This window comes from Homarus americanus, unplaced genomic scaffold (assembly GCF_018991925.1).
Source record: "Homarus americanus isolate GMGI-L3 unplaced genomic scaffold, GMGI_Hamer_2.0 scaffold43194, whole genome shotgun sequence".
NCBI classification, from domain to species: Eukaryota; Metazoa; Arthropoda; class Malacostraca; order Decapoda; family Nephropidae; genus Homarus; species Homarus americanus.
The window spans coordinates 1-12,500 of record NW_024712916.1 but is presented as its reverse complement, the minus strand read 5'-3'; the positions used below and the strand labels follow the sequence as shown (position 1 = coordinate 12,500).

Sequence of the window (12,500 nt, the reverse complement as noted above, 5' to 3'; positions counted from 1 at the left end):
ATTGTTCTGCAATAAGTATGTGGATGACACGCCATTAATGTAAGACGTCTGGTGCCCATCTGGGTAACCAACATTTTCGTTGTTCTTCTGAGGAACACCAACTCATTTGTATGTTTTTTACCAGTATGCTTTATAAGGAATAAGTTAATTAAGACAAGTTATGGTTTCACCCTTCTTTCCCCTTATCGATCTGGTCAATGGAAAGCCTAACCCAATGCCTAGTCCACTCTGCACGCTACCTAACGAGTTACATACTGTCCAGAGGGGGTCTGGTGGCAGCGACCCTTAGAAATTAAGATTAGAGTTAAGTATTCCCCCTTAGAATTAGTGACCCCAGTCTGGAAGTATAATAGCAAATAGCATCCGATCGCATTTAGAGAAAAGCAAATTAATCTACGACTCTCAACATGGGTTTATAAAGGGAAAATCTTGTTCTAACAAATCTGCTGACGTTTTTTAGGAAAGTCTTCGAGGTAGTAGATAATGACGAAAATTACGATGATATTTACTTAGACTTTAGCAAAGCATTTGACAGAGTACCGCATCAGAGGCTTCTGAGAAAAATTAAGGCTCATGGTATCGAGGGGAAAGTTTTAAATTGGATAAAATCATGGCTCACCGATAGAACGCAGAGGGTCAGAGTAGATGGTGTTAAATCTGAGTTGGGCCGTGTAACCAGTGGGGTTCCCCAGAGGTCAGTACTAGGCCCACTCTTGTTGATAATCTACATAAACGATCTAGATACTGGGATCAGCAGTGACATAAGCAAGTTTGCGGATGACACCAAAATAGGACGGCAGATTAATTCAGGCCAGGATGCAAATGCATAACAGGAGGATCTAAATAAACTGCAGGGGTGGTCTGAAATATGGCAAATGAAATTCAACACCAGCAAGTGCAGCGTACTTAATATTGGAAGAACAAATTTTGTCAATGTATACAGCCTTAACAACATCAACCTAGAGAAGTCGACTTGTGAAAGAGACCTAGGGGTACTTGTAAGCCCGGACCTACGGCCTAGAAAACAGTGCGTTAATGTTCGAAATAAGGCAAACAGAGTATTAGGTATTATATCTAGAAGTGTAAGTAATAAGAATGCAGAGGTCTTATTGCAACTTTATCTTGCGCTAGTCAGGCCGCACCTCGATTATGCGGTTCAGTTCTGGTGCCCTTATTATAGAATGGATATCAATTCACTAGAGTCGGTGCAACGAAGAATGACGAAAATGATTCCGGGACTTGGAAACCTTCCTTATCAGGATAGGTTAAAGAAACTAAACTTGCATTCCCTAGAAAGACGAAGAGTGCAGGGAGGTATGATAGAAGTATTTAAGTGGGTGAAAGGAATCAATAAATGGGATATTGAGAAAGTTCTTATAATATCAGAGCAGGATAGGACTCGTAGCAACGGATTTAAATTGGATAAGTTTAGGCTTAGGAGGGAGATAGGAAGGAACTGGTTCACAAATAGGGTAGTGGACGAGTGGAACAAGCTTAGCTTCTTTGTAGTAAATGCTGGAACGCTGGAAAGTTTCAAAAAGAGGCTGGATAGATCCATGGATGATAGAGAGTGGTTGTAACTCACGACAGGAGCTGCCGTGCACAGGCCAACCGGTCTATTGCAGACTCCTTATTTTCTTATGTTCTTATGTTAAAAGGCCAAACCTAAGACCCATTATCTAAATAACCAGAACTAAGACCCATTTTAGAAGTGTCAAGACCCAAGAAATACTTAGTCCAAAAACTCAGCCGTACATGAAACCCAAAGCTAGACCCGATTTATCACAGTAGTAGTAGTAGCAGTAGTAGTAGTACCCATGAATAAATACCGTAAAGTCAGCAATGTCGAAGTAGAGTGTAAGGTAACAGATGGTGACCAAGAGGAGAGTGGGTACATAGGTGCTGCTGATGTAGTACCCGGAGAGGTTCTTCAGCTTCAGCGACACCTGTAGGAGGGAAACACAAGTAGATGTTACAATCTACTACGAGTACTGAGGTAAGTTTCCCAGTGAGGTGTTGAGCTGAGAGTGAATGCTGAGGAGTTTATGAGAGTGATCTTTGAGTGAATTCTAATTAATATATAGAATTTATGGATGAAAGCGACACAATACACGAGCAAAGGAGAGAGAGAGAGAGAGAGAGAGAGAGAGAGAGAGTAAAGACAAAATTACCTGACTATCTCACTCAGCTCTACACACTTCAACACGAACTGTACTATGATTGGTGTGTATTTATAGATGAAGACACACACACACACACACACACACACACACACACTTCTTTTAGTCTTAAGTGCTACCTACTGACACGAAAGCCACCCACAAGCCTGAGTAGGTCCTATAGCTCAGATCATAAGTGCGTGAGCGCATGCGTAAGTGCGTGAATGCATAAGTGCGTAATTTCGTAAACTATACATAACACATCTGTACTAGAGTAGTTAAATTATCCAAATACATAAGATATATCGTATATAAGTGCGTAAATATACAGAACTCTACTACGATGCATCGACTATTTAGCTATGTATGAATGTATACATATGTATAACTGCGTAGATAAGACGAAAAGAAAGGGGAAAAATTAAATTAATCTGATAATGTACTAGGCGTAAAGGAGTATAAAAACGACAATAGATGACCTCGATTGACCTTACCCTCTGACCGGACTTGAGAGGGTCATCCACAGGGGTCATGGTGAAGGACGTGACCTCGTACTCCAACAGCTTCTTCTTGCCCGTGAAGATCACACCGTCTTCCTCCTGCGGCAGAGTAGGACTTGAAGACTGGACTCTCTCTCTCTCTCTCTCTCACTCAGAAAAACGCAGTACAGTTCTCTCTCTAATGGGACCTGTTTTATTTAGGACAGGGGATTAGGAAATACCTAACCTAACACGCTATGGTATGAGAGAGAGAGAGAGAGAGAGAGAGAGAGATATGATGAGAGAGTGATAGGAGAGAGAGAGAGAGAGAGAGAGAGAGAGAGAGAGAGGATGATAGAGAGAGAGAGAGAGAGAGAGAGAGAGAGAGAGAGAGAGAGAGAGAGAGAGAGAGAGAGAGAGAGAGAGGAGAGAGAGAGTGAGAGAGAGAGAGAGAGAGAGAGAGAGAGTAGAGAGAGAGAGAGAGGATAGAGAGAGAGAGAGAGAGAGAAAGAGATGAGAGAGAGAGAGAGAAGTGAGTGATAGAGAGAGAGAGAAAGTGAGTGAGAGAGAGAGAGAGAGAGAGAGAGAGAGAGAGAGAGAGAGAGGGAGAGAGAGAGAGGAGGATAGAGAGAGAGAGAGAGAGTGGAGTGAGAGAGAGAGAGAGAGAGAGAGAGAGAGTGATAGAGAGAGAGAGAGAGAAAGAGACAGAGAGAGAGAGAGAGAGAGAGAGAAAGTGAGTGATAGAGAGAGAGAGAGAGAGAGAGTGAGGGAGAGAGAGAGAGAGAGAGAGTTACGAAGGACTCTCTTATACTATGATGAACATGGAAGGACTCACTCACATCCTATGAACCTCGAAGGATTCACTCACCTTATCTAGGATGACGAAGGAGGGAGAGACACCAATTAGACTGAAGGCGACGGAGCACACCTGAGAATCAAACGGGTACAGCCGTAACTGGAACTGACAGGTGAAGTCGACTGTATACACCTGGTACAGCATCATCGTGTTCTCCGAGCCCAGGTACACGTCGTCTGCAGGATACAGTACAGGGAGGATACAGGGAGGTCGTAGGAGAGATGTTTGAGGGAGGGTATGATAAGGGTGCAGGGCCCTAGGACAGGTATTTGAGAGAGAGAGAGAGAGAGAGAGAGAGAGAGAGAGAGTCACCTGGTGTTAGCGACCATAAAACAACAACAATAACAAACACACAGAAGAAAAACCAATGTCAAGCTGCAGTGTTTTACCTTCGTACAGTCTAGAGTCGTCGTCAGCGGTGGGGCTCCCCTCCCTCTGCACCAACAGCGACTCCGACCTGAGCAAGAGGTCCGCCAGACTCCTCGCCCCGTCCTCAACCTGTAGTAGCGGTATCCACAGTTTCTTCAGATCTTGGACTTTGTTAGAGTTAAGATCCTTCCTCAGGTTCTTCATGCTCAGTCTCCCGTCCCGCCAGAACAGTCTTAGAATGATGTCCAGCACCATCTTGAAGCCCAGGATATCGATCTTCCTGACGGAGGTGATTTCGACGAGGATGCGGACGGGAACTGGCGTGTTTTGATCCTTAGGTGGAGGCATCTCCAGGGAGTAGCCGCTGGGGATTTGTGCCAGGTGGCAGTTCAGCTCGTCACTCCTGTCGGGGCAGTTAGTTGCCAAATCACAGCGTTGTGTCTTGCTGATGCAGGCGCCGTCGTTGCAGGTGTACTCCTCCTCACCACACGCCGTTATCAACACCTCCAGCTTCAGGTATATGATAAGATAAGAATGGTTTTAGTGTTCCCTTCTAACACTGAACTAATACGGAAGACACAAGAAACTAATGAGTTTTGGGGTACTTTTATGTCATTCACAAAAATAGAGAGAGAGAGAGAGAGAGAGAGAGAGAGACGAGACAGACAAACAGACAGACAGAGAGCTAGCTTTCACCGTCTTACCTCACTCGCAACACACTTGTCGCCTGTGATGATCCAGGAGTGAACGCCGACAGGATATTCGGTGGGGACCTTCATCACCATATAACCCGTCAGGTTCTCGTGGCCTCTACTTGTCAACTTCCAGGTGGCGTTGTCCCTGTCCCAGGAGACGCCAGTGAAATGCGGCCCATGGAATTGTGGTTTGTTGTTTTCATAATCTCTAAGGAAGAGATTTCTGTCGATAACTGAATCCTTACACAGTCCCCGCACTCTGAACGATGGTGTAGCGGTGAAGTTACAGAGAGGACACATGAGGTACTGGCAAGGTGTGCTGTACCAGTCATAGGGGAAGTCAGCGCCGCCTACACTAGCACACAACTGACCTGCTTTGACTTTATCAAACCCGGTGGCTAGTTTATCCCAAGTGAGGTGCTGGTTGGTGTTCACGGTCAGCCATTCATCAGTGTTGAGGTCACCTTTAAACCCGAGCCAGTAGAGCGTCCCGAAGGAATCCACACACAGGTCATTAAACTTAAAAAATTCGTCGAATATTTGGGTGTTTTCCTCCTCGCTGGTCGGTATAGCCATCAACCCCTTCATCCCGGAACAGGCGGCGAAGGCGGAATCAAAATTCATTTTCTCCGGGAGCATCACAAGTCTGCTGGCGTCTTCCTGACAGAGGGATTCCAGCGGCGCCACAGAAACACGGACACGACCTCTTTGGGTGAACATGGTCATGCCCTCGTCGAAGTAGAGAAATGGCTTCACGTTGGTCTCAGGTTCCTGGCATTTGACGTAGGCCTTGAGGTAGGCAGGGGGCAGAACCTCACGGTACAGGAGGAGTTGAGCCACGTCGTTGTGAACACTCTGACGGACGTTGAAACCTCCCTCAATGTTGTCCAGGTCTTGGTTCATGACGAAGCGCCCGCCACCAGCGATATTCAGTTGCTCAGGAGACTCTGTCTTCACCGTCGCCTCCCGGTACTGCAACAGCCACCACCACCACCATAGATTTTAACCCTTTGAGGTCGAGGCAAAACATAAAGGTACAAATGACAAGATGCAACATTGATTCATTAAGACACACACACACACACACACACTTGTCACCAGTATAATTTACATACTGTATAATTTAGAGTACGTACTTAATTCACATCCATAGATGTATAATAAAGAGCATTCATTATTCAATGACCTGTAGAGGGTAGAGGTTGTTCATAGGTTATATCGCTCGGCGTAAGACGTAGCAGCCGGCTTCAGTCGGGCTGACAGGCAGAGTGTTATGACTACGCTTAAGTGTCGCAGTATGATGCAACCCTCCTCTGAGTAATTAGGTAATTCTTTGAACACTGACTTAATTGCTCATATTTGGTAATTGGGCACTTTTCTTCACACTTGCAATGCATCAAGTATTTTAGATAGTTAGATAATTAATGTATTGTATATAGATAGTAGCACCGTCAGTAAGAGTGAGTCATGGGTCAACGAGATCATTTCCAGCTGGTTATTTATAAAACATAACATCAACACAGCTGAATGGTGGTCGGCAGTACATTCCAGGGAGGTGATTATTTCCTCCTTCGAATACCTTCTAAAAGCTTGACTCATGGATCACTCTAGTGGTGCGTGTATGAAGTACTCTCCCCTGGCGTGGCAAACGGCAAGCACTTGAGTTAGGCTTTTGCTGGACCCCACACCGCACACCTCTATCACTAAGACCACCTCAGTACAAGGACGCCTAACAATGAGAAAACCTCAGTTCTAGAGCAACTAACACTGGGACCACCTCAGTACTAGATCACGGGGCCAGCCTATTTCTCTGTACAGTTGTAGAGTGGATCTGTAAATACACGTTGTACATACATAAGTGTCGTGTATAACTAACCCACTTTTATGGAAGACGTGAAACCAAGGTAGATATTAAGTAGCGACAGTCTCCGACATTTTGTTGATCACAACGGGACTCTAAACAACTACAAGCAAATTACTTTTAAGTGGGACGTTCTCCTGGCAAGTCCCACCTTGCATCGGCCTTACAGGTTTACAGGCTTACAGGTGGTGGCAGTTTTATGGGATAATTCCTAACCTCTGAAGAGAGTTACAGTGTCTATGACTTACTAACAAGTTACGGCATCTACCTACTTCTACAAGCATTCACTTCTACGTCTACGCCGGGTCTACACGTTCGAGACAGCTCATGCCTGATTCATCATTACTGAGTTCCTGAGTGACATCTGTTGTCAGTTAAGTGCTGTGTCTCTAGAGGGGGCAGTTCAAAGGATATCGAAGTCTTTAAACTGCTAGGGGAACATATGGGCACGGGGGTGGGGGAAACTGCAGTGGGAGCGGGTAAACAAAGTAAAAGATTACAGGGCAATAGTGTTAAGAATGATGACAAAACTATATTAAACAGGGAGTTTAAAACTAAACGCGGTAAAGGGAGGACTCAGAACACGACTAACTTAAATGTCCACTACGCGAACAGTAGAAGTATGAGAAACAAAATGGATGATATTAGGGCCTTGGTTTGTACTGAAAAAATCGATATAATAGCATTCACTGAAACATGGATCAACCTAGACTCACGTGAGTTGCCGGTCGAATACCAAATTGCGGGTTACAAATTGTTCCATACCGATAGGCAGACCAGGAAAGGAGGCGGAGTAGCAATCTATGTTAGGGATAATCTGAAGTGTGAAATAAATAAGGAAATAAAATCTGAGCGGAATACAGAAACAATTTGGATAGAATTAAGCGACGGTAGGGAAAAATTAATCACAGGAGTAATATATAGACCTCCCAATCTTGATAGAGTCAATGAGCGACTTATCTGGGATGAAATGCGCAGGGCTTCCATACACAACAAAGTCTGTATAGTAGGCGACTTTAACCTTGGCCAAATAGATTGGATTGACCTTACGGGCAACTCAGAATCAGAGGATTTTCTCGAGACGATTCAGGACTGTTTCCTAAGTCAACATATAACCGAACCCACACGGGGTAATAATATACTCGATTTAGTTCTGTCGAACAGAGAAAACCTCATTAGCATTGTCGAGGAAGGGAATAAATTTGCAAACAGCGATCACAAAGAAATTAGATTCCAGTTAGATTTTCAGGGTAGACGAAAGGAAAATTCCACTAAAGTCCCAGATTTCAGAAGAGCAAACTTTGACAGTTTAAAGAGGCAGCTGAGAGAGGGGGTGTCGCGCTTGGCCGTGAACACGACAGACAACTCCGACCTGATAACGACATCTGAGATTGCTGAGTTCCACGACAATTTAAATAATGAGTTACTTAATGCACAAAGGCAGAACATACCATACAAAAAACTCAGATCAGACAACAATGACCCTAAATGGATAAATAATTATTTAAAGAACATCATTGGCCAAAGGAAGGCTATAGGTAGAAGGATAAAGCATGGCGAAATTTACCTCCAGGATTATTATAAGATATTGGCGAGTAGGGTTAAAACCGAGATAAGGAAATCCAAGAGGAATAATGAGGTAAGGATAGCAAGGGAGGCGAAGACAAACCCCAAAGGATTCTACCAAATGTATCAAACAAAAACACGAGAAAAGATTGGACCAATACGGTCAGATACCGGCGAGCTCACTGATAACGACGGAGAAATGAGCAATAATTTGAATAAATATTTTTCAACAGTTTTCACCACCGAAAATTTAAACATGATACCCCAGGCACCGGCTCTATTCAGAGATAGTGAAGAAAACAAATTAAGCGAAATAGTAGTGACTAGTAACGATGTTAGTAAGCAAATAGGCAAACTAAAGCCTAATAAGTCACCTGGTCCCGATGAGATATTTGCCAGAGTATTAAAGGAATGTAAGGAAGAGCTTAGTATGCCCTTAGCAAAGTTGTTTAACATGTCCTTAAAAGCAGGTGTAGTACCAGAATCCTGGAGGATAGCGAATGTATTACCGATTTTCAAGAAGGGGGATAGATCACTATCCTCTAGCTACCGCCCAATCAGTCTAACATCAATAGTAGGCAAATTACTGGAAGCAATCATTTCAAACTCTATTCGAAATCACCTGGAGAAGCACCGATTCATCAATGATTCCCAGCCTGGCTTCACAAGTGGACGTTCTTGTCTAACTAATCTGTTAACATTCTTTTCATTAGTTTTCGAATCGGTGGACGAGGGGCACAATTATGATGTGGTATATCTCGACTTTAGCAAAGCCTTCGACAGAGTCCCCCACGAAAGACTAATTAGAAAGGTAGAAGCACATGGCATCAAAGGTAACATCCTTAAATGGATTAGGGCGTGGTTACAGGAGAGGAAACAGGGAGTGAGCATTAAGGGCACTAAGTCCCTTTGGAGCAACGTCACAAGTGGAGTTCCCCAAGGCTCAGTACTTGGACCATTATTATGTATTATATACGTAAACGACATAGATTTCGGCATAGACAGCAACATAAATAAATTTGCTGATGACACTAAAATAGGACGTGTTATTAAATCTGACGAGGACTCCGCAAAACTACAGGAAGATCTAAAAAAAAATTTCGAATGGTTTGAAAAATGGCAGATGAAATTCAACGTGGACAAATGTAAAGTACTCAGTGTAGGGGATGTAAACAGGGAAACCAGATACCAGATGAACAACGATGCCATAGAGAAATCCGACTTCGAGAGAGATTTAGGAGTAATGATAAGTAGGAACCTTAACCCAAGTAAACAATGTGTTTTTGCTCGTAACAAGGCTAATAAAGTACTCGGGTTCATACAAAGGAGTGTTAGTTACAAGACTAGAGAGGTCATCCTAAAACTGTATCTTGCGCTTGTGAGACCACACCTGGATTAAGCAGTTCAGTTCTGGTCACCGTATTACAGAATGGATATAGAATCATTGGAAAGAATTCAGAGGAGAATGACAAGACTAATCCCGGGCATTAGGAACCTTGAGTATAGAGACAGGTTAAAGCATCTTAATTTGCACTCCCTCGAGAGACGTAGAGCGAGAGGCGACCTGATAGAGGTGTATAAGTGGAAGTCAGGGCTAAACAAAGGGGACATTACAAAGGTACTCAAACTAGTCAACAAGGAGCGAACTCGTAACAAAGGTCTTAAATTAGACAAATTTAGATTTAGGCGTGAAATAGGTAAACACTGGTTTGGAAACAGAGTAGTGGATGAATGGAACAAGTTACCAAATATCATCATTAACTCGAATATGCTGAATAGCTTCAAACATAGGTTGGATGCTTATATGAGCAATAGGGGTTGGGTGTAAACGGTAACTGCCCAGTAGAGGCCAATAGGCCCGCTGCAGTTTCCTCCATTCTTATGTTCTTATGTTCTTATGTTCGACACCTCAGCTCACATTATCTACGTGTGTAAACATTAAACTGTATGTTCACTGTATATGTTCCTTCACCTTTCTCTAATGAAAGCTTTTGTTAAACCAACAATGTATGTAATAAGTCATTTATGTCCAATGTATATTTTCAGCCTTCGGGCTGCAAACTTTTTCAATAAACCGTTTATTATTATTATTATTATTATTTTACACACAGACACACACAGACACACACACACACACACACACCAAATTACTCACCAGATCGTCATAAGCCAGCCAGGACCTCATGGAATGAAGGTCAACAGCATAACACACATGGTGCCACTTGTACATCTCGACAGGGAGGGACATCTCCACTTGGAGGCGGTATTTACAGCACATAAACTCCACTATCTGCCGCCTCCAGTTCACCCCTGTTGTGTGTGTGTGTGTTTAGAGGAAGATAAGATGACGTTAGCACAATTACCACCCATATTCACTGAGGACATTAATCAATAAATGTTATCAATAATCGAGACAGGTTATTGTTATCATAATAAGATAACTAATGGTGAAAACATCGTTATATTTTATAGGTTCATAATGACTTATCATCATATATCGCCAGCCTTCCTCTCTAACCCCGTGTGAAGTCATCAGAGGTAAGGAACATAACACACGTACACAGTTGTATCTCATTATCGTAGCCATCAGCGAAGTAACTCAGTATTGGCCCGTTGTCCGGCCCAACGTGCAGTAGACGATATCTGACACATATCGTCACCTGTAATAAACAAACAGGTAAGAGGTGAAGTTACTGATCCTAAATTACATCATCTATGTATAACTCTGATTATTATTTTGACTTCATAATTCTCTAATATAAGACTATAAATTTGACTTTATTAACTTCAAATATAGTCAAAACTTTGAATTCATCTTTTAAAAACTTTATATCTAACTGTAACCTGATGCTGGATTATAACTACCTACTATTACTATGACCAGGGAGGGGAGGGGAAGGGGGAGTGGCAATTAAACCTAACCTAAGCTAACCTAAGCCGGAGTTAATTAAGGTGTTGTGCTTACCTGGGTGAGTGAGGGAACGACGCCTAGTCCGGTGTCCAGGAAATCGTCCGTCGTGGCTTGTTCATCGGTCTGAATAGTTACCACTGTTATGTTGGCGCCTCCTGTTAAGGGAGAGAGAGAGAGAGAGAGAGAGAGAGAGAGAGAGAGAGAGAGAGAGAGAGAGAGAGAGAGTAAACATTAATCGTCTATATTCACCCATACCTATACAAAAATACACAGAAATACATTAATACAATTTATCTTCAATTAAATGCCACGACAGAACTACAAATACTGGTTAAAAATAATGATAAATAACACACATGTCTCCCTAATTACAGGTGAAAACAATAAAAGGTGATTCAAAGTCCATACAGGTGCTAGAGACGGGTAGGGAAGACTCCTCACCTGAATCAATACTTGTTAATTATGACAAAGACTATCACACTGTAGCATGAATCTCACTGTCTGTCTGACTCTCTCTCTCTCTCTCTCTCACACCTCCTGGACCAGAAATCATTAACAATACTCTATCACATCTCTGACAAGCCATTTCTTTCCCATTCACTATGGAAGAACTCTGTGTGTGTGTGTGTGTGTGTGTGTGTGTTTGTGTGTGTGTGTGTGTGTGTGTGTGTGTGTCATTCAGGGGGTAAGTGTGATTCGTGTAGAACATGTGTTATTCAGCCGGTATGTGTTGATGGGAGTGTGACTTGAGGACCAATGAGGGAGGGAGAGAAGGAGAGGGAGAGGCAGAGAGGGAGGAAGGGAGGGAGGGAGGGAGAGAAGGAGAGAGGGAGTCAGAGAGGGAGGGAGGGAGGGACAGACAGATAGACACATTCACCTGACGTCGTCCAGCAGGTGACTACCAAACACAGGAGGAACGCGAAGCTCGCCTTCCGGTACCCCTCAACCTGGCTCATGAGTCCTCCTTCTGCTGCTACTCCTCCAGATAAGTAATCTTCGCTCACACACCTGACGAAGACAACACCGTGTTGACAAGATCCATCGTCAGAAACTTCGGGGAGATAGAAACAAGTTTATTAAGAATTATCCTATTTTTTTCCTCCATTTATCACCATTATAATGAATCGATGTTTAATAATCTGGAAATCCTTTTTGTATTCCGATTTTGACTTAGTTCTTTTTTTTACAGATTTTACAGATTTTTTAAGTTTATATCCAACATAATAATGAAACTTAAAAATTTCTGTGTTTTTTGGTCATATCTCCAAGTAATCTGAACCTTGCAGTGTCAAAATAACAGTATTGGAATGCACTGATGTCTAAAGCTCCTAGGATTTCAACACATGATGAACACTACCACTCAAATCCTAACGTGTTCACGTACTATTCCCTTTGAACATTGATAACAAGGCACTACTTGAGTACACTCATCCTTAAACTACGTACAGTATCTTAATCCGTTGTTAACTACAACACTCAAATAACGACTTACGTACATATGCCTTTAAACCACGTACAATATTTTAACTAATCAATTACCCTTTAATATTAATACTATAAATAACTACGTATATCAACTCCAACCTAACCTAACCTAACCTTCC

General features: G+C 42.8%; 1 protein-coding gene across 1 annotated transcript in view; it reads right to left on the bottom strand.

The window, feature by feature from the left end:
- Positions 1-11,036, bottom strand: part of LOC121865318 — a 13,668-nt gene extending 2,632 nt beyond the window's left edge. Inside the window, exons 1-8 of the mRNA XM_042364661.1 lie at positions 10,951-11,036; positions 10,546-10,645; positions 10,141-10,295; positions 4,568-5,530; positions 3,884-4,373; positions 3,507-3,670; positions 2,654-2,758; positions 1,830-1,946 (exon numbers count right to left, since the gene is read on the bottom strand). Of these exons, the coding sequence (XP_042220595.1) occupies positions 1,830-1,946; positions 2,654-2,758; positions 3,507-3,670; positions 3,884-4,373; positions 4,568-5,530; positions 10,141-10,263 (1,962 nt within the window). The 5' untranslated portion in view covers positions 10,264-10,295; positions 10,546-10,645; positions 10,951-11,036. The remainder of the gene's footprint in view (positions 1-1,829; positions 1,947-2,653; positions 2,759-3,506; positions 3,671-3,883; positions 4,374-4,567; positions 5,531-10,140; positions 10,296-10,545; positions 10,646-10,950) is intronic.
- Between the last annotated feature and the right edge of the window lie 1,464 nt (positions 11,037-12,500).